This window comes from Odocoileus virginianus, chromosome 1 (assembly GCF_023699985.2).
Source record: "Odocoileus virginianus isolate 20LAN1187 ecotype Illinois chromosome 1, Ovbor_1.2, whole genome shotgun sequence".
NCBI classification, from domain to species: domain Eukaryota; kingdom Metazoa; phylum Chordata; class Mammalia; order Artiodactyla; family Cervidae; genus Odocoileus; species Odocoileus virginianus.
Window position 1 is genome coordinate 42,018,133 of NC_069674.1, and position 18,536 is coordinate 42,036,668.

Here is an 18,536-nt window from a genome sequence, read left to right on the forward strand (position 1 = left end):
CTTCTCACCCAGTCGAATTTCCCCCTTCTGGGTTTTGCTGACCTCTCTGGAATTATTTTTCAGATCTCTCTGGCTCTGTATTTCCTGTAAGTTGTGGGTGGGTCTGGCTTAATTTGATTCTGGCTTGATTTCTGGTAGGGGCAAATATGTAATCAATGTTCCAACGTCCTTCACGTGAGGCCCACATGACCCCGCCAGCTTCCCTTTGTGATCAAGGCAGTTACAGAAGGTCACGTCCTAGAGCCAGCTGCTTCGCCCTTATTAGTGGTCTGAAACATGGCTATTCTAACTCTATCCCTTTCTCAACATCTGTCAGCCGGAATTCCTCACCAAATAAGACTTTCTCCCTTCATCTATATTTAACTCTGAGGTATAGATCAAACATGAGAAGAAGCTTAAATGCTTGATTGCTTTTCTTTACCAAATTTCACAAGTTGGTTCCCTAGCACCCCAGCAAAAGTCTCAAAGTCACAAAGCTGAAAGCTGTGACAACTCCAAGCCAGGCAACACTTAGAGGTCCCAGTCCTGGGCTCCATACCTGCTCTCCAGACCCAGTTCTGGAGGTAGGCCCCTGGATCCCCACGCTCCCTGGCTCCCAGGAGAGGGCCAGGTGGAGGGCCCGAGGGCATGTAGAATTTGGGGAAGAATCTGACTCCCCAACCTGGGATCCTAAACTGACAGCCAGGGTCATTCCACCCCTCGGCCACTGCTCCCCGGCGGAGACTTCTATATGGGGGAGTTCACTGTTGTGCTTTTTTAAAGGAATACTCTCTTCACAGGGAAAAACACACTCAGGTGATTCAAGTGCTATGGTAATATGACGCTTCTCCTCCATCCCAATTCAAGGCATTGAAAAAATAAGCAGTTGGTTTTCCCTTTGAGTAGTCACTGCTATTTCCACCACCAATCACATAGAATCACTGTCTTCAGGTGTCCCTCCCACACTTAAAATCCAGTGACTGCTATGGACTCAGGGCCATAAAAGAAAATAAATGACACTCAACCTGAGTTTTCTTATCCACTGCAGACTTCCAGCCTTTGGACCTGGGGACAGCCGTCATTCCTTGAAAACATTTCCGAAGGCCCGGCCCTGGAAGAGGAGCTGTCACTCTGGACGCTGTTAGCCCTGGTGACCTGACTGCGTCACCCCAGAGCACGGGGACCCAGGGACACCGGGCACTGCAGTCACCCCAGAGCACGGGGACCCAGGGACACCGGGCACCGCCATCACCCCAGAGCACGGGGACCCAGGACGCAGGGGGACAGGGACACCAGGCACCGCCGTCACCCCAGAGCACGGGGACCCAGGGACACCGGGCACCGCCATCACCCCAGAGCACGGGGACCCAGGACGCGGGGGGACAGGGACACCGGGCACCGCCGTCACCCCAGAGCACGGGGACCCAGGACGTGGGGGGAAAGGGACACTGGGCACCGCCGTCACCCCAGAGCACGGGGACCCAGGACGCGGGGGGACAGGGACACTGGGCACCACCGTCACCCCAGAGCACGGGGACCCAGGACGCGGGGGGACAGGGACACTGGGAACCGCCATCACCCCAGAGCACGGGGACCCAGGACGCGGGGGGACATGGACACCAGGCACCGCCGTCACCCCAGAGCACGGGGACCCAGGATGCGGGGGGACAGGGACACCAGGCACCGCCGTCACCCCAGAGCACGGGGACCCAGGACGCGGGGGGACAGGGACACCGGGCACCGCCGTCACCCCAGAGCACGGGGACCCAGGACGCGGGGGGACAGGGACACCGGGCTGCATGTGCCACACCTGGGTGGACGTGCGGAGGACACTGACATCCGACGGGGACGGGAGCAGACACAGCCGAGCAACTGCTGGTGTGACTGCGGGCGGCCGGCGTGGGATTTAATCATTAGCCGGGCTCCATGCTGCCATGGGTTAATGTGTTTCCTGCAGCCTTCTCCTCACACCCACAGGCAGGCCTGGCAACAGCAGGGAGCCACCAGCTCTCAAACCCCAGCTCCAAAAGGGGTGGCTTTCCCTTAATTTGTGGAGGGTTGTCCCTCTTTCTCAAAGGTCCCTGAACTGAGACTTGAGGCAAGCCTCCACATGGCTGACCCAGAGTTCCCACTAAAGAACTGCAAATGCCATCAGGGCCTCTTCACCAGGCCACCTCCCCAGAAATCCTGGCAATTCTACCCCAAAAGGTGAAAAAAAGCCAAAGCCTGGGTGTTATTTCAGGTGTGGGAGGCAATGGTGAAATAGAAGTTAGGGTAGACCAAAGTCTGGCCTGGGGTTAGAAAAGGTTGGAGGCAGGTGCCTCTTCCCTGGAGATCTACAGGAACCCATGCCCAGGTGCGGGGATAGCTCAGGGCAGCATTTAGGGGAGGTGCTGAGGGCAGCTGCAGGCAGGGGCCGGGCAAAGGTCAGGGGCCCTTCCATAACGGGAACCGGCTGGCCCTGACCAGTCTGGCCTGGGTCCTGCAGATTCCCGAAAGGAACGGAAGAGGTCTTCCCATTCTAGTGTGGACTCACACTGACTTCATGCCAGTCCAGCTCCCCAGCCTTCAAAAAGGACTCTGAAGTGAGAAAAAGATACAACAAACCAGCAACTGAGAAATGAAGTAACAAAGTCATCAACCCAGTCCAGGAGCCTGGCCTGCTCTGAGCTCCCCTGGAGGGGCTAGCGAACATCTGGGTCCCCAGGGCACATGAATCTCAGGAACAGGGAGCCCTCAGACTGCATCTCAACTCCAGCATTTTCTCAATGCTTCCCACTGCTCCCCCAAGCTGTAAATCCCCGGGCACTCCTGTCCATCCATGCTTGTTGAGAATAGGCAGAAGCAGCCAGCGTGTCCAGCCACTGGGATGAAGCAACTGGGGAAATAGGACCTGGGCTCCCCGAGAGCAAACACAAACCAAACCCTCAGCAGCACCTCAGGGCTAGAGTACCCTGCCTTTCCAGTGGAGATAGCGCCACAAGCTCCGGCCTCACCACTGGCCCCGTTTCTAGTTATGTGACCTTGGGCATGTCCCAGCCCCTGAATCTAGGTGTGCTTGCCACGCTTCTCGCATCCTAACTGGGCCTTTTAGTCTCCATATATCCTTTCAAGGGTCTTCCACGGGGCTCCTCAAATGACTCATTCCTGTATAGACAGGCTACCCGGTGCAGAGCAATCAGATGACTTAGTTTCAAGGTTGAACTCTGGGAATAGGGCATCATGTATATTTTCACTTGAGTCTCACCTGGCTTTTTACCAAAAACATAGATATTAAGTTTCATTCCACTGACCAAATGGAAGACTTGGCCTTTGATTTGACATGATTCTTGAGACTTTTCTCTATTTCTAAGGTCAGAGGGATTAAAGAACAAGGAAGTTAGCAAGTGTCTTTTGGCCTGAAACAAATTAATCTCATCATGGTGGTGGTTTAGTTGCTGAGTTGTGTGTGACTCTTGCGATCCCATGGACTGTAGCCCACCAGGCTCCTCTGTCCACAGGATTTTCCAGGCAAGAACACTGGAGTGGGTTGCCATTTCCTTCTCCACGTGATCTTCCCAACCCAGGTCTCCTGCACTGCAGGCAGATTCTTTACTCACTGAGCTACCAATTCTGGGCAAATATGTTCTAATGAGACAGACAGTCTCTGAAGGGGCAGCTGTGCATCCCTACATGTGTGTAGGCACACATGTACAGGTGTTTTCGACTTTCAGAAAATAGCATCTATCACTCAGCTAAGACCCTGCTGTGGTATGCAGACCCATGTCTGTGCTTCTGAAGTTCACTATACAAGTAAAAACAACCTATGAGCAGGAATAAGCAGCATTTAATCAAATACCTGCACTTATAGATGAGGACAAGAAATTCCTACAGACAACCTGCTGTGGATGGGAGTCAGCAGGAGGCACAAGGTTCCATGAACTTCAGTAACACTTCTTCACAAATCAGTACCAATAGAAAGCCTGTAATCTGTTGTTGTCACCTAATTTTGCAGTAAAATAAAGGGAATATCATCAGAGTATATTTTTTTCCTTCTATCTCAAACTCCTAATTATCCAATTTGGCAGGCAACCTTACTGAAATAATTCAATACTTTTGAGAGACCCTGTCTCAGGTGAATGGTGGGAACTGTGATGGTGACAGCACATACTCACGGGCACGTGTCCTCAACAGTCACGGAGCCCTCATGTCAATGTCATTTCATGACCACTTCCTCTGACTTTGTGAGTTTAAGCCAACTTTATTGAACAAGGTGCTCCCTGATGGCTCAGATGGTAAAGAATCAGCCTGCCAATGCAGGAGATGTGGGAGACCCGGGTTCAAACCCTGGGACAGGAAAATCTCCTGGAGGAGGAAATGGCAACCCACTCCAGTATTCTTGCCTGGAGAATCCCATGGGCAGAGGAGCCTGGTGGGCTACAGTCCATGTTGCAAAGAGTCGGACACGACTGAGCGACTAAGCATGCACACACATACACACAAATACAAAGGTGTAGCTGTCAGAAGGCAGGTTGGAAACTGTAGCCTGAGACAGTGTAATGTGACTCCTAATGTCACCTTTGGCAGAAACCACCCATTGTCTTCACTTTAATTAAACAAGGAGAAATAAAGCCGCCGGAGTTCAGTAAACAGCTGGCTCAAATTTCAGAAGCTATTCTTATACAACCTCTCCTCCAGTGGGAGAAACCACAATGGCCAAGCAAAACAATGGGCTGTGTGCATGCCAGCCGCCAGGTGAAGGCCTGCACCTGCGTCCTCCACGGGGCCTGACACTGCCCTGACCGCCGCCCGCACGTGGCCCCGGAAGGCGGGGACATGGCCTCTTTCAAGGACGGCAGCTGCTCCGAAGAGAACTTCTCAGACACCAAGCAGTGAGGGGCTTCTGCAGGACTGGCTTCTCCGGGGCCTCTCCAGCCTGGACAGAGGCCCATGGGAGCTTCTCGTGGGTGTGGTTGTGTGGGTGGTTCACACATGTGGACTCACAGGGGCCCCGCGAAAACTACACCTGCACCCAGGAATGAGTTTCCGTTGGTGCACTGATATGAATCCACCCCCTTGAGCAGCACTGGAAGGGCAAAGATAACATGGAAAAACAAACACCACTGCCTCGCACGTCAGTAAAAAGCTGTCAGGCCAAGTTCAGAGCTCCGTGAGGCCTGTGTCGTGAAAAGATCCTGTAATCAATCCGCCTGCCACCATCTGGAGGCTCTCACGCCACCTGCATCCTGACAACAGGCTCTTTTCCATGGGCTTTCTGAGTTCCTCTAAGTCTCTAAATGAGAGATGACAAGAATCAAGGTCTCAGAAGAGCCTGTCAAGGTGCCTTCACCCTCCTGCAGCAGAGGGAACACTCGGAAACCGATCAAACTGGTTCTCCCCGGCAGATGGCAAGAGAACAAGGATCAAAACCAAAACACAAACAGCAAAGGCGGCGGGAACTGAGACCTTTATCGCCCTCCTGACTTCACTGAACAACAAATAAGGATTTTCCCCATGCACTGTGTACTTTCCTTACACCAGGGCCAGTGCTAAGCATCTTCACACATTACTTCATCCCATCATCCTTACAATGACCCACGAGGAAGGTGGTAGCATCCCCACTTTACAGAAGAGGAGAGCAGAGCCCAGAAGTAAGAGGGCTCAGTTCAAGGTCACGCAGCTCTGTATTGTCACAGCCTGGGGGGGGACCCTGAGCCGACTCCAGCCCACGCTTGTAATCACTGCTGTACTCTGTGCTGAATGTGCCTATGAACATGCATGTAGATCTACAGAAACCGCTAGAGCACACAAGTGATTCAGTTTTGAAGAGCCTGGCTACCTCTCCCATCACTAATGATCATGGTCACCTAGAGAAACAGTGACGCATCCACTGTACAACCCAGCAGAACACATGCCACGGAAGTCCACAAGTGTGACCCAAACAGACAGTGAAGTAGTCGTTATCCTTTTCCATTTCTAAACGCCATGCCCACGGCCACAGCCACAACAGTGCCTAAGGATTTGATAAGATGCACTTCAAAGCTCGTATCTGATATTCCTCTAAAACAGTAATTCATCTCAATCTGGGACAAGGCGGGAGCATTTTTCTGGGCAGCTGTGGTTCAGCACCTGTCCCCCACGCAGTCAACATCCTGCACAATTTTCCACATGGCACTTTCTCCACTGATTTGCCTTTCCCCCTCCTTGCTGATAAGGCGCATGCCGATAACGTGGTTTCCTTTTTACACTGGCTTCCAAGAAACTTGGAACCTGTCTGCATGGTTTCATCAACTAAGTTAACATTTACAAATGGAGGCTTGCCTCCCAGATCTTTTGCTCAGCCCCACTGCCTGCCATTTTTAGCCAAACTTCACATCCACCTTTTAAACCATCACAATAAACTAAAGATCTGCTACCAGAAAAAAAAAGAAAAACTAGAAAAATGAGCATCAACGCAAACAGCCAAGGGTTCAGAGTGCAACAAACACATGCAGGGTCCCTGAATCCCTTGTCCCAAACACCCCAGGCAGTCACAAAGGTGCCTTGTCCGGCAAACACTCTCACACAGCATAACTTCATCAAGTGCAGGGTCCCCGGCAGCAGTCATGGGAGGTTGTCGCATCCTGCTGGTTCGGCCCATCACCGACCTCTCCTCTCTGGTTAGGACAGTGAATTATGCCCAAGTGTGTTCAAAGAAACATGCCCCAGGCTGCTGTGGCCCCAGAAACTCAGGCAGGCCTGGTGGCTCAGAGTTAAAGAGAGCTGAGATATAGTTATTCCTCCACTGCCCAGGAGGACTCCCTGCTCTCACGTGACATGTGCATAGCAGGTGATCGCCAGGTGAAGGGTCCCAGGCACAAAGGTGGTCAGAGGGCTGCGCATAGATGGGTGGGAAGGGCATTCACACCCTAGAGCTCACCATCATCACAGCTTCAGGTGAATAAGGACACAGCTCCGTCTCCCAAACCTGAAAGGCTGATGAGTCCCCACGACCACTGATAACCCAAAAGGATGCAGCTGGGGGGATGGGGGGGACCCTGTATAAGTTCAAGCAGCACTGGGAAGAGAGGTGAGATGGCCTGGCCATTGGGCACCTGAGATCCACATCTCTGACCATTTTCCCACAGGTGAGCAATGCCACCTTGGGGAAGGTACTCACCCACAACGTCCATCAAATAGAGATGTTCTGAGAATGAAATACCAAGCTGGGTCTGAACCCCAGCAGCACTAAATTACCACTGATTTCCTCTTGAGCTCCACTGACAAATAATGAGTCTTTCCCTGAACAGTTATCCTGGATTTTAAAATGCGATATATCCTTGATTTTAAACTATGACTGTTTATGCCAATGAACCTGTCTCACTTCTCAATGTCAAGTGCCAGCAAAAGAAGCCAAGATCAGAGGTGAAGGCCTCTCAATATCTGTGGCTTGGGAATGCTACTTAACTTTTCTCAGGTTCTTCGTGTCTCAGGTGGATGAGCCAAGGTGACCTCTGGGCAAACATGTCTAAGACAGAGCAGGTACTCAATCACTATAACAAAGGGAGAAATAGAACCACGGCCTCAGTGGCCTGGTGAGGACCCACACAGCCCTCTGGTTCCCAAGGTGACATGGGGGCTGTTGCTGTAATCTGGAGGTCCACCCTTGCCAATCCAAATTGCCAAGTCATGGTGCTAGAAGGTTCTTGACTGATGCGGGGCCAGGAGAGAAGAAGTTGCTTTTGGGCTTTCTGCCCTGAGAAGTGACACAGTGTACCTGAAAGCCCTTCACTAAATCTCCACCGGACAAAGCTGGTGCATTTACACCACCCTGCCCAGCACAGGCAGATGGAGCAGCACAGGCCAGGCTACCATTTATTTATTTCTCCAGCAGCCTGGGGGACACAGCACTTCTGCGATTTAGGAGAGAAAGTCACATGCAGAACACAGGGCTGAGGCCTTTGGAGGGTGTCTACTGCTGCTCCAGGGAAAAACCAGCTCTGGGTCTAGAAGCCACTGGGCTCTCAGCAACAGAGGCCCAGAAGAAGGAAGGTGGGCAAAACCCACAGCAGGATTTTGGAATCTGTATATGGCAAAGCCGGGATTGAGGGCATGGTACCACATCCAGACTGGAAAGCACAGAGAACACACCTAATATTAACATTATCCCGGAGGAGGCACCAGGGCACACCTGTTTCCTCTCCTCACAGGTGAGGCTGGGAAAGCGAGCCACTTCCAATTTGCAATGAGAAGAGGGTTGTCGGCCTCCTGTTGTCCTGGAGTGCACTGAGCCAGGCATCCTACAAGCCGCTACAAAGTTACTAACAAAAGGCTGACCTCCCCCACCCCAGGCTCACAAGGAAGCCGGTGGGGGGCAGTAAGGAGGTGGGAGGCGGCAAAGAAAACACCCAGAGGCACAATGACATTCAAAGAACATTTCCATTTAGAAAGCAGACAAGGATAAAGATTTGCCAAAGTGAAAGTGTTATCATTGTGTTTACCTCCAATCTGATAGAAAGATGGTCAGAGCTTCCTGTTGTTCCAAAGCCCAACACACGGTGCTCTCTACACACACGCCCCAGACACAAGTGCTCTGCCCACATTGTTATCACTAAGAAAATGCACAAGCAGCATCTCTGTGTTACAGCAGGGGAAACTCAGGGCTCTGGGAGATGAATTCCTGCAGTAACTAACTGATCGGAAAGGTCATTCTTACAAAGGAGTGCATGCTTCACCCATCTTTAGGGAAGTATGCAAACAGCTAGTGCAAGGTGGTCCAGGGTCCCCACAGAGCTCTGTGAACAAAAGCCACAGCTCAAACAGAGGAAGAGGATCTACAAAGAGGGCACAGCAGGAAGTCTCTAGGAAATGCCAATGACTTACCTGTTCCAGGTGGACTTGCACACAGTGGGGACTCACCACCTAAAGGGAGAAGAAACACAATAAACGGTGGGTTCTCTCAAGAAGAAACTCGGCATCACAATCAGGTGAGGCTCCCAAGCCTGAAACACCTCTGACCACATTCACGGTCAGTTTCAGGATCTCAAGACAACAAAGACCTAGAGTTTACAGAGTCCAGATTTTTGTTCACTTTCATAAAGTCCTAATCCCTTTCAGAGAACGTCATTAAAACCATGGACCTCTCCTCAACAGAAATGCCCACCGCTCATAAATATAGGAACTTCATGCTTAATTTGGAAGGCCTAGGGGACTCCCAGGCCAGGAACTTCTGACCTAGGGCAAAGCCCTTCTCACCCGGGAGCATAGGGAACAGGGCCAGGACATAGAGGAGAGGGAAGTCTGCCTGGGGGTCTTCCAGCTGCCCCAGCATCTCACAAACACTCAGGGCCTGCATTCTCTATAAAACTGAAAGCCTTTTCTAGAACTATTTCCACAAATGGAACTAAAATCAGAGTCTAAATGTGGACATTTCACTCTAGGCTGGAGTTAGTGAGACAGTGGGAAAGGAGTCCCTCTGATTCCACCCAGGCCCCTGCAGATGTGAGCACATTAAGAAAGACACATAGACCAATGTGATGAGGCCACAGTTGCAAAAGAAGAAACACAGTTATGGGTGCCCAGGATGACAGACCCAGTGGGATAATACCCCAGCTCTCAAGTCTGCCTTGTGGGGGTGAGGTCTTAGGCTCCACCGCTTCCTGGCCATGGGACCTTGGGCTCCAGCCACTCTGGGCTTTGGTTTCCTCATCAGAGAACTGGAGGCAGTAAGAGCTTGTGGTGCTCAGAACAGGGGCTGACACAGGGCAGCTTCTCCTCTCAGGAACAGGGAGCCCTCCCTGAGCAGAAAGGGCTGCAGCAAGTGAGGAAATCAGACTTGCTTCCTGCAGTTCTGAACGGCCAAGATTCTAGCACCTGCAAGCAGGACTCAGCTCCTCCTGGCTTTCTTCCCCCCAGACCCCTTGTGGCTCAATCCTCAGAGTTTTCTAAAAATGTGTAACGGCAGCAGAAATTCCAGGGATCTGACTAATTGTCCTTGTGGGCTGGAGTAGGCAGCAGTGCACCCTTGGTTCTTGCCATGGCAACTATTTATAGTTCTCTTGCTTATCTTACAAAGTTCCTCAAGGAACATGATACACAGTCATTCATTTGTCTGGGACACATCATTACTCCACCAGGGTTCTGACTCATGCTCTCGTCTGGGACAGGGGCCCTCTCTCCTGGCACCCCATCTTCTTCCTCTCAACCTGGCAGCCCCCCTCCCCATACACTTAGCAGCCTCTCTCATAGTACAGAAGCACTGAGCTGAGGGTTGCTTCACTCTACACTGAGAATTCCAGGGAAGCAGGAACAATGTTTGGAAACACATGCACAAATGCTTATAGGATGGATGTGCTGGCGGTCAGACAAGGAGCAGCGTGGTCATGGAACACGGTGATTAATTTTATCCTGTGTACAATTCTCACTTGGTGCAGGCTCGTGCCCTGGTACTTCACTAAATGCTTCGCACACTGGTGAGAAGTGTGCAAGCAATCAGAGCTCCTGCCTTTGACAAATCACTACCCATATTTCATGCAGTGGAATACCAATTCAGCTGATGAAATGAGCTGTCAAGCCATGAAAAGATATGCAAGAACCTTAAATACTTATTTACTAAATGAAAGAAGCCAATCTGAAAAGGCTGCATACCATATGATTCCAACTTTGAGACATTCTGGAAAAAGCAAACTATAGGGACAGTAAAAAGATCAGTGGATGCCAGGGACTAGGGGACAGATGAGAAGGTGGAGCTTTAGGGCAGGAAAACTGTTCTTTGTGCTACTGCAGTGGTGAATATAAATCATTACGTGGCATGCGTGCTAAGTTGCTTCAGTCATGTCCAACTCTTTGCAACCCCATGGACTGTAGCCTGCCAGGATCCTCTGTCCACGGGATTCTCCAGGCAGGCATACTGAAGTGGGTTGCCATGCCCTCATCCAGGAGATCTTCCAAACCCAGGGATCAAACCCACATACGTCTCTTACATCTCCTGCACTGGCAGGCGGGTTTTTTTTTTATCACTAGCACCACCTGGGAAGCCACACATGTTATTATACATTTGTTCAAATCCTAGAATGTATAACACCATATAAATTATAAACTGTGGTTAATAGTGACAGTGTTAGTCGCTCAGTCATTGTCTGACTCTTCATGACCCCATAAACTGTAGCCCGCCAGGCTCCACTGTCCATGGAATTATCAAAGCAAGAATACTGGAGTGAGTTGCCATTCCGTTCTCCAGGGAATCTTTCTGACCCAGGGATCAAATCCATGTCTCCCACATTGCAGATAGAGCCTTTACCATCTGAGCCACCAGGGAAGCCACTGGGGTTAATAATGTATCAGTATTGTCTCATCAAATATAACAAGTATACCGCACTAATGCAAGGTATTAATCATGGGGGAATTAGGGGGAAAAGTGGGCACAGGTTAACTCTCTATACTACTTGTCTAATTTTTCTGTAAGTCTGATACTGGCCTGAAAAATAAAGTCCAGTAATTACCTAGAAGATGTGTTGGTTAAGAGACCAAAAGCAAAAGCCCTATGTAACATCAGAAGTTCAAGTTTTAAAAAGAGCAATCACTAGGAGGACCATCCAGAAATCAAGCATGTCCTGCATCTCCCACATCCCCTACAGCCACATGAAATGCAATGACACCCACCGCCAGGCCTGGCCCCAGGGTGTCTTCCAGGAAACGAAAGAGGGCTCCATGCAGTGGGGCTCCCCACATCCCACCTCCCGGGGCCATCATAATAAGCCCCACTGAAGGCTGACATCGCTTAGGAGCTATGCAATCAACAGCCCCATCTTATTTATACTAACTACCTTCTCTTGTCAGGCACTCACTGTCCTTCACAGAAAACAACAGTTAAAAAAGACAAGTACTCAGGGAGGAAACACCAACTACCACAAACTGCATCAACTATATTCTTCATTAGAAAGTGAGCTAGGGCATGGGGCTCCCCACTTCAGGGGCGCAAGCGCCTCAGTTCAGGGGCGCAAATGTCAGGCAACAGCTCTGCATTCCCGCCAGAAAAGAGCCTTTGGTCCAGGGAATCAATTACCAGCCCTACTGTCTGTTTTAACACACTGCTGTGAAATGCAGACAGCACGTGTCTGCAGAAGAACCTCGAATTAGAATGAATTTGCAAACAAAAATGCACAAGAAGTACCAATTCAGATAAAAGAGGATGGTCTGGGAGGAAGGCAACCTTTCCATACAGAGAAAACTAATGTTGACATCAAGAACTACAAAACACCTACTGTAGTAAAACCTTCCTCCAGTGGACACACTGACAAATGTCCCTTCAATGTGGCTCAAACCAAATCCCAGGATGGGAACAACATAGCAATCTCATACATTTCCTTAGAATAAGAAAGAGGGAGGCAGCTGACCACAGTCCAGCAGAACCATGAAGCAATCAACGGTGAGGACACAGCATGTTCTCACGTGGAACGCCCTGCTCCGCACCAGGGACACGAGCAGCCTGCAGCCTGACCAGAGACAGAAACCAGGGCTTCTCTGGAGGAGCCACATTCAGCACTGGAGCCCCCACGGCTGCAGGCTCTGCCTGCCTCCCCCCTCAGGAGGAAGACACCAGGTAACCGTGCCGAGGGCGGCCATCCTGGGTTCGGGTCGGGTCAGGGACAGTGGGACAGGCTCACCTGCTTTCTCTCCCCGTCTCCTCTGATCACAGGCCTCACTGTGCCGTCTGGGTCTTCTGCTATTTTCATCTGACAACAGGAAATGCCACGGTGCTCGGTCATTTGCAGGTGGCCTTGGCCATCCTCAGCATGAAGGAGACGGTGCTGCCTTAGCATCTGGCCTCTGCAGGGCCAGTTCCATCTCACAGATGGAGCTGAAAACTGAGCAGGCCCACAGCTCCCGGAGTGCATGGCTGCCATGTTCAGAGGGACTGGGCAGCGCTCCCCTCACTGAGCCCCTTGCCTGCTGTGTGAGGTGGCCTGAACCAGCGGCAGCGGACGAACATGGGGTTGCGTCACCTCCAGCCGGGCAACCTCTCGGGAATGCGGGTGGCTCAATCACAGCAGGCCCAGGGCACCTGCAGGTCCTCCTCCCCGGCCCTCACCAGCCTGCACGACCCGGGTAGCTGGCGAGCGTCCTGTCGGTACCCAGAGCGCTGAGTCCCGAAGAAGCTGGGCCACACGGGCACAATCTTCTAGTTTGGTGGCCACGGGGCCAAACTCCACATTCCTCTCCTAACAGAAACGTCTCCCCTTTCTCACCAGAAGGAGCCTGGGAGTGCAGGTGACACATGACGTGGGAGGGACAGGGCGGGAGGCTGAGCCAGCGCCCACTAGTGACTAAGGAAGCCCCAGAGAGGCCCCAGAGACCGGACTTTATGGCCTGTCGCGGCTCTGTGTGGGGCCGAGTCACCGTTACCAAGGGCAACCACAAACAAACAGGGCTGCAGCCGGCACACCTGGCGACGTGGCGCCGGCTGCCTGCTGGTATCAGCACCCTGTCCCAAAGCCAGCGGGTGGGCAGGGGAGCAGGACAGAGGTGGGACGAGGGGCCCTTGCACCCAGAGTGACTGTGCAGCAGGAAGTGGGAGTGCAGGTGAGTACACGAGGGTGGGGGCGGGTAGAGGAGGTGTGTACGAATGTGGGGAGTGTGTGAGCGCGAGGGTGTAAAGAAGTGAGTGTGTGAGAACACATGAGTGTCTGTGAATGAGCATGTACGGATGAGAATGTGGGTGAGAGCTGTGTGTGTGTCCCTATGTGACTGTGTGTCTATCTGAGTGTGTGAGTGTGCATGTGTGTACAGAGTACAAAAGCCCAGCCCAGCACTTCACTACCTCGAAGAACCATGGTACTTAGTGGACGCCCCAGGGCCGAGCCCAGGTCTGCGGCAAGGCACTTTATCCTGGGGCATAAGGCCGCCTCTGACAGCCCACGGGCACCTCTGCTCACATCTGGAGATGAAACCTGGAGGGAGACCACACTTCAAGTCTCCATGTGCCTCACAGAGATTTCCTTCTTGCATGTTTTCCTCCTCAGGGGTACCACGAAATGACGAGTTCAGCTCTGTTGTCACTGTTTCTTCTTAAATTTTACTTTGGACAAAGCCACAGAAAGAGTTGACATTTTTCTCACCAGCTTCCCCAAAAGCATCACTGATGCTCTGCACATCACTGTGTGCATGGAGGAGAGTTTAACCTCCAGGACCATTGAGAATCCCAACTGTGCTGAGTCCCGTGAACGAGCTCCCCAGAAGCCCACAGACACATGTGCCCTAGAGCGTGTGGCACATACCATGTTTTCAGAGGCCACGACCAAAGTCTCCAGCCTGGTCTCTCCACCTGCCATTTATTTCCACTTGTTTCCCAGATAATTCTGCCCAGAGGTGAATCCCTCCAGGTTGGCATCAAGCCAGCCTGAGCAGATCTGACCCACACCAGGATCTTGGAAAGAAGGATCGGTTCAACAGCAGTAGCCAGCAATGATCAAAATGCATTCAGAAACTGAAAACACTTGTGCAGAGACAGACCCGTTCGCCATCACAAAAGTGCAACACGAACGAACAGGGTGAACCAACGGGCTCGCAGGCAAGAGCGAAGGCAGTCTGCTGAGCTACACCAAGTACAAAGGCCTCGCTCGAGGCACACATTGCATCGTTAAATAAAATTGCTTTAGCACAGTTATTTGAATTCTAACACAGGCTGTGCAAAATCTGTAGTAAAGTTTACCTCTGTTTTATCTTTGCAAAGGAAAATCACAATGAGATCAAGATTGAAGCAATTTCTTTTCCACGTCAGTCTGTTAAGGTGCCACAGGGCACCTTCTCCCCTTCGCACTCCAGACCAGGAGCTGGAGAAACGGATATGGATGCACTGGCTGAGGGGGCTTTACAGTAACGGTGGATATACCGGCCAAGGAGATTTTACAGTAATGGCAGATCACCAGTAATGGGGTGGGGGTGACACCTCCCTTGTCTCTGCACAGGGCAGCAGTCTGGTGGGAGGAGGAGCAGAAACGTCTTTATCTTGTATGACTGCACAGCTTCTACTTCTTTCATTTCATGTTACTGATTGATAAAGTAGCAAGATGTTTTCTGTGACCATTACAGATGACTGAGAAAAGACAAAAGTCCAATTATCTTTATTTCCATTACTACCATTTATTATAACTAGGGGGTAGAATGATGAGGAGAGGAAAGCTGCCCTCCCCTAGAGCTCACAGTCTGAGAGGGAGCATGTCTGCTGTCTTAGTGGGCTCGGGACGCCATAACTAATACCACAGCCTGGACGGTTCACACGACTGAAATGTGTCATCACAGTCCCAGAGACTGGGGGTCAGAGACTGACGTGCCAGCAGGGCCGATTTCTCCTGAGCCCTCTCTCACTGGCATGCAGAAGCTACTTTCGCTCCTCACCTTGTCTTCCCTCTATGTGATTTCCTGTGGTAAGGACACCAGGTGTATAGGGTCAGGGCCACCCATAGAATCCCATTATACCTTCACCACCTCTTTAAACCCAGACAGCATATTAAAAAGCAGAGACAATCACTTTGCTGACCAACATCCATCTAGTCAAAGCTGTGGTTTTTCTAGCAGTCATGTACGGATGTGACAGCTGGACCATAAAGAAGGCAGAGCATTAAAGAATTGATGCTTTTGAACTGTGGTGCTGGAGAAGACTCTTGAGAGTCCCTTGGACTGCAAGAAGAGCAAACCAGTCAATCCTAAAGGAAATCAACCATGAATATTCATTGGAAGAACTGATGCTGAAGCTGAAGCTCCAATACTTTGGCCACCTGATGTGAAGAGCTGACTCACTGGAAAAGACCCTAATGCTGGGAAAGATTGAGGGCATGAGAAGCAACAGAGGATGAGATGGCATGGTTGGATGGCATGATCAACTTAATGGATATGAGTCTGAGCAAACTCCAGGAGATAGTAAAGGACAGGGAAGCGTGGTGTACTCCAGTCCATGGGGTTGCCAAGAGTTGGACAGGACTGAGGGACTGAAGGACAACAACATAACCTCTTAAAAGACCCTATTTCCAAGTCCACTCACATTCTAAAGTCCTGGGGGTTGAGGTAACTACCTATGCATCTGTGGATGGGGCCACATTCAGTCCATAGCACCCACCATCAAAGGCCTGAGAGGGCCAATGGGGAATGAAGGCCATTCTCACAGCATTATCCAGGCAGATTTGGGCAGGTGGTCTGTAAAAATGCTCCTCTGGTGGGGGGGAACTCCAGTGAGGGGTCCAACACAAACCTCCAAAGAATTACAGACTCCATGCAAAGGGATGGCTCCCAAATGCCAATCTTCAAGGCTTTATTAACTTATTTGCCTCCTTCAAGCACAAGTGCTTCAAGCACTTTTCCTTAACTTTATCAGGCGTGACACTGGAATCCCTAATTAGGTTCACATTCCTCAGGAAACTGTTCTCCCACTGAGAATTAAAGCCCAATTTAGCCTGTCTAATCCGCATGAGAACACATCGCCCTACAAATGCAATTAAGCCTTATTGGTCCCGCCTGTCCCCCCACAGCCCCTGGATGCAGGTGGGGGTGGTGGAAGAGAGAGAAGGAAAATCACTGGGATCATTTCACTATAGTTTCCCGTAGATAAGTCTTCTAAAAACTATTTTTATTTTTCAAATAAATTCTTGCAAGAAGCCCACGCATGGCAGAACACCCCCCGCCTTTCACTGTGTCCCAACAGGCAAGGCACTTTAAAAAGCACTGGGTGCACAACACGGTGACAGAGGAGGGGCTCAGATGTCAGCGGTAGGATGAGGAAGATGCGGGAGAGAGTGTGTACTCTGGGAGTCCACTGCTTCAGGTACAAAGGCCAGCAAACTCAGGCTGCGTGCAAGCAAGTGGAGGGCCCCAGTGGCACAGAAGGACTGCAAAGCACCGAACACCCACCAAATCCCCACCTGTGATGTGACCACACAGATGCACCCACCATCAAAACACATCAAGCTGGACATTTATGATCAGTGACCTTTCTGATTGCATGCTTCAGTGTTAAGCAAAAGTTTATTTTAAAATATATATATCTTAGTTTCATGTGCCACAGAGTCAGTTATGGAAGAACAGAAAAAGCTTAGGACTCTGCTTCAGAGACTGACATTCAGTTACTAGAATGCCCCTGCTTTCTCCCAACTGGCCTGAGGGATTCAGGTGGCCCCCTGCTGTCTGAACCCAGTCTTCCCTCAACTGTGAAATGGATACTATCACCTTACAGGAGAGATGTGAACTTAGAGATATCAGGAAAGGCTGTCAAGATACACACTATCAGATTGTGATGGAAACTCCCATCCCTCCAAGAGGACCATCCTGTCGGGCTGGGAGGATTCTTCTGTCTCTCCCGACACAGACATCCCACAGCAGTGGTCAGACGGCATTTCCTGAGGATGCAGCTGCAGCAGCAAGACTGCCTCTGTCATCACATTCAAGGTGGAGGAACAGGAGGGCATCTCCCTGACCCCCTGTTCACCAAGACGGGCCTGGGAGGGGCAAGGAAATCTGGGAGGTGCTGTCCCACAGCATGGCCCGTGACCACACGGACACACGCGGCTCCCCAGAACTCCACGTGCTTCTGGGAAGGATATGTTTAGATGGCACGTCTGGCAGTTAATGCTGAGAATACAGCGCAACTGGTGGTCTTAGCAAGTAAAGGACCACATTAAGCAAAATGTTTTGCTTTGTTCCTGCTCAAAATAAAGGTGAAGATCCTGACTGATGAGAAGGCGCATGGGGACGTGGGATGGGACCCAAGCACCTGTGGTGACATTCCCAAGGATGCCCAACAGGAGGGCAGAAACGGCACCTCCATACAGCCTGCCTTGCCTTGCTCCTGTGTGGCTCGGCCCACATGCCCACACAGGACAGCTGCATGCATGCTTCTAGGGGACTGCTCCTGTCACCCCCAGAAAGGCAGGGGTGCTTCCCATCACACAGGCACCCCAAGAAAGAAGCAGCCCCACCGCATGGTGCCTGCTGGCCCAAGGTGGGCAGGCCGTACACAGTGCCCTGTCCTGCCTGGAGCGCAGAGATCCAGCACAGTGTCGGACTCTGCGCTGCAGCTCCACTCCCCCCTCACCTCCCCTCTCCATCCACAGGGGCCCAGGATCATCTCTCCTCTCTGAGCCCCTTCAGCTGGTTCCTCTGCTGAGAAAGCCCACCTTTCCCTTCCTACCCAGTCATGCCCCTACTTTAAGGCTGGACTACAGGCTCCTTCTTCAGGAGACCCACAGATAAGATAGAGGTTCTTACTTCCTAACCAAGCCCTTCCTCCCATCAAGACTTCCCCTTCCCTCTCTTCCCACTAAGCCTCTCCCTCTCCCCCAGCAAGCCCTTCCCCTTCCCCAGCAAGCCCCTCCCCTTCCCCCACTTAGTCCCTCCCCTCTCTGCCAGAAAGCCCCTCCCCTCTCTGCCAGAAAGCCCCTCCCCTTTCCCCCACAGCAAGCCCCTCTCCCTCCCTTCTTCCCCCACATAGCCCCTCCCTCCCCTCCCCTCTCCCTTGCAGCAGGCACCAAGCTCTTTCCTTCTCTCTCATTCTACAAGGACACCTGCAAGGCTGGGAGGTCTTTGCAGACAGTAACACAGGAAAAAGGACC

General features: G+C 51.5%; 1 protein-coding gene across 9 annotated transcripts in view; it reads right to left on the minus strand.

Moving 5' to 3' along the window:
- The window catches only part of TNS3 (tensin 3), a 220,812-nt gene that overhangs the window by 134,934 nt on the left and 67,342 nt on the right, over positions 1 to 18,536 (minus strand). For 8 of the 9 annotated variants that reach the window (XM_070467284.1, XM_070467278.1, XM_070467272.1 and 5 more), the window contains one exon: positions 8,821 to 8,859. Coding sequence is in view for 2 of the 9 variants with exons in the window: in XM_070467272.1 (XP_070323373.1) it covers positions 8,821 to 8,859 (39 nt within the window). In the remaining 7 variants the exon portion in view is untranslated. Of the gene's footprint in view, positions 1 to 8,820; positions 8,860 to 12,602; positions 12,859 to 18,536 lie in introns of those variants that run through there. The other variant, XM_070467256.1, reaches the window with a different exon arrangement.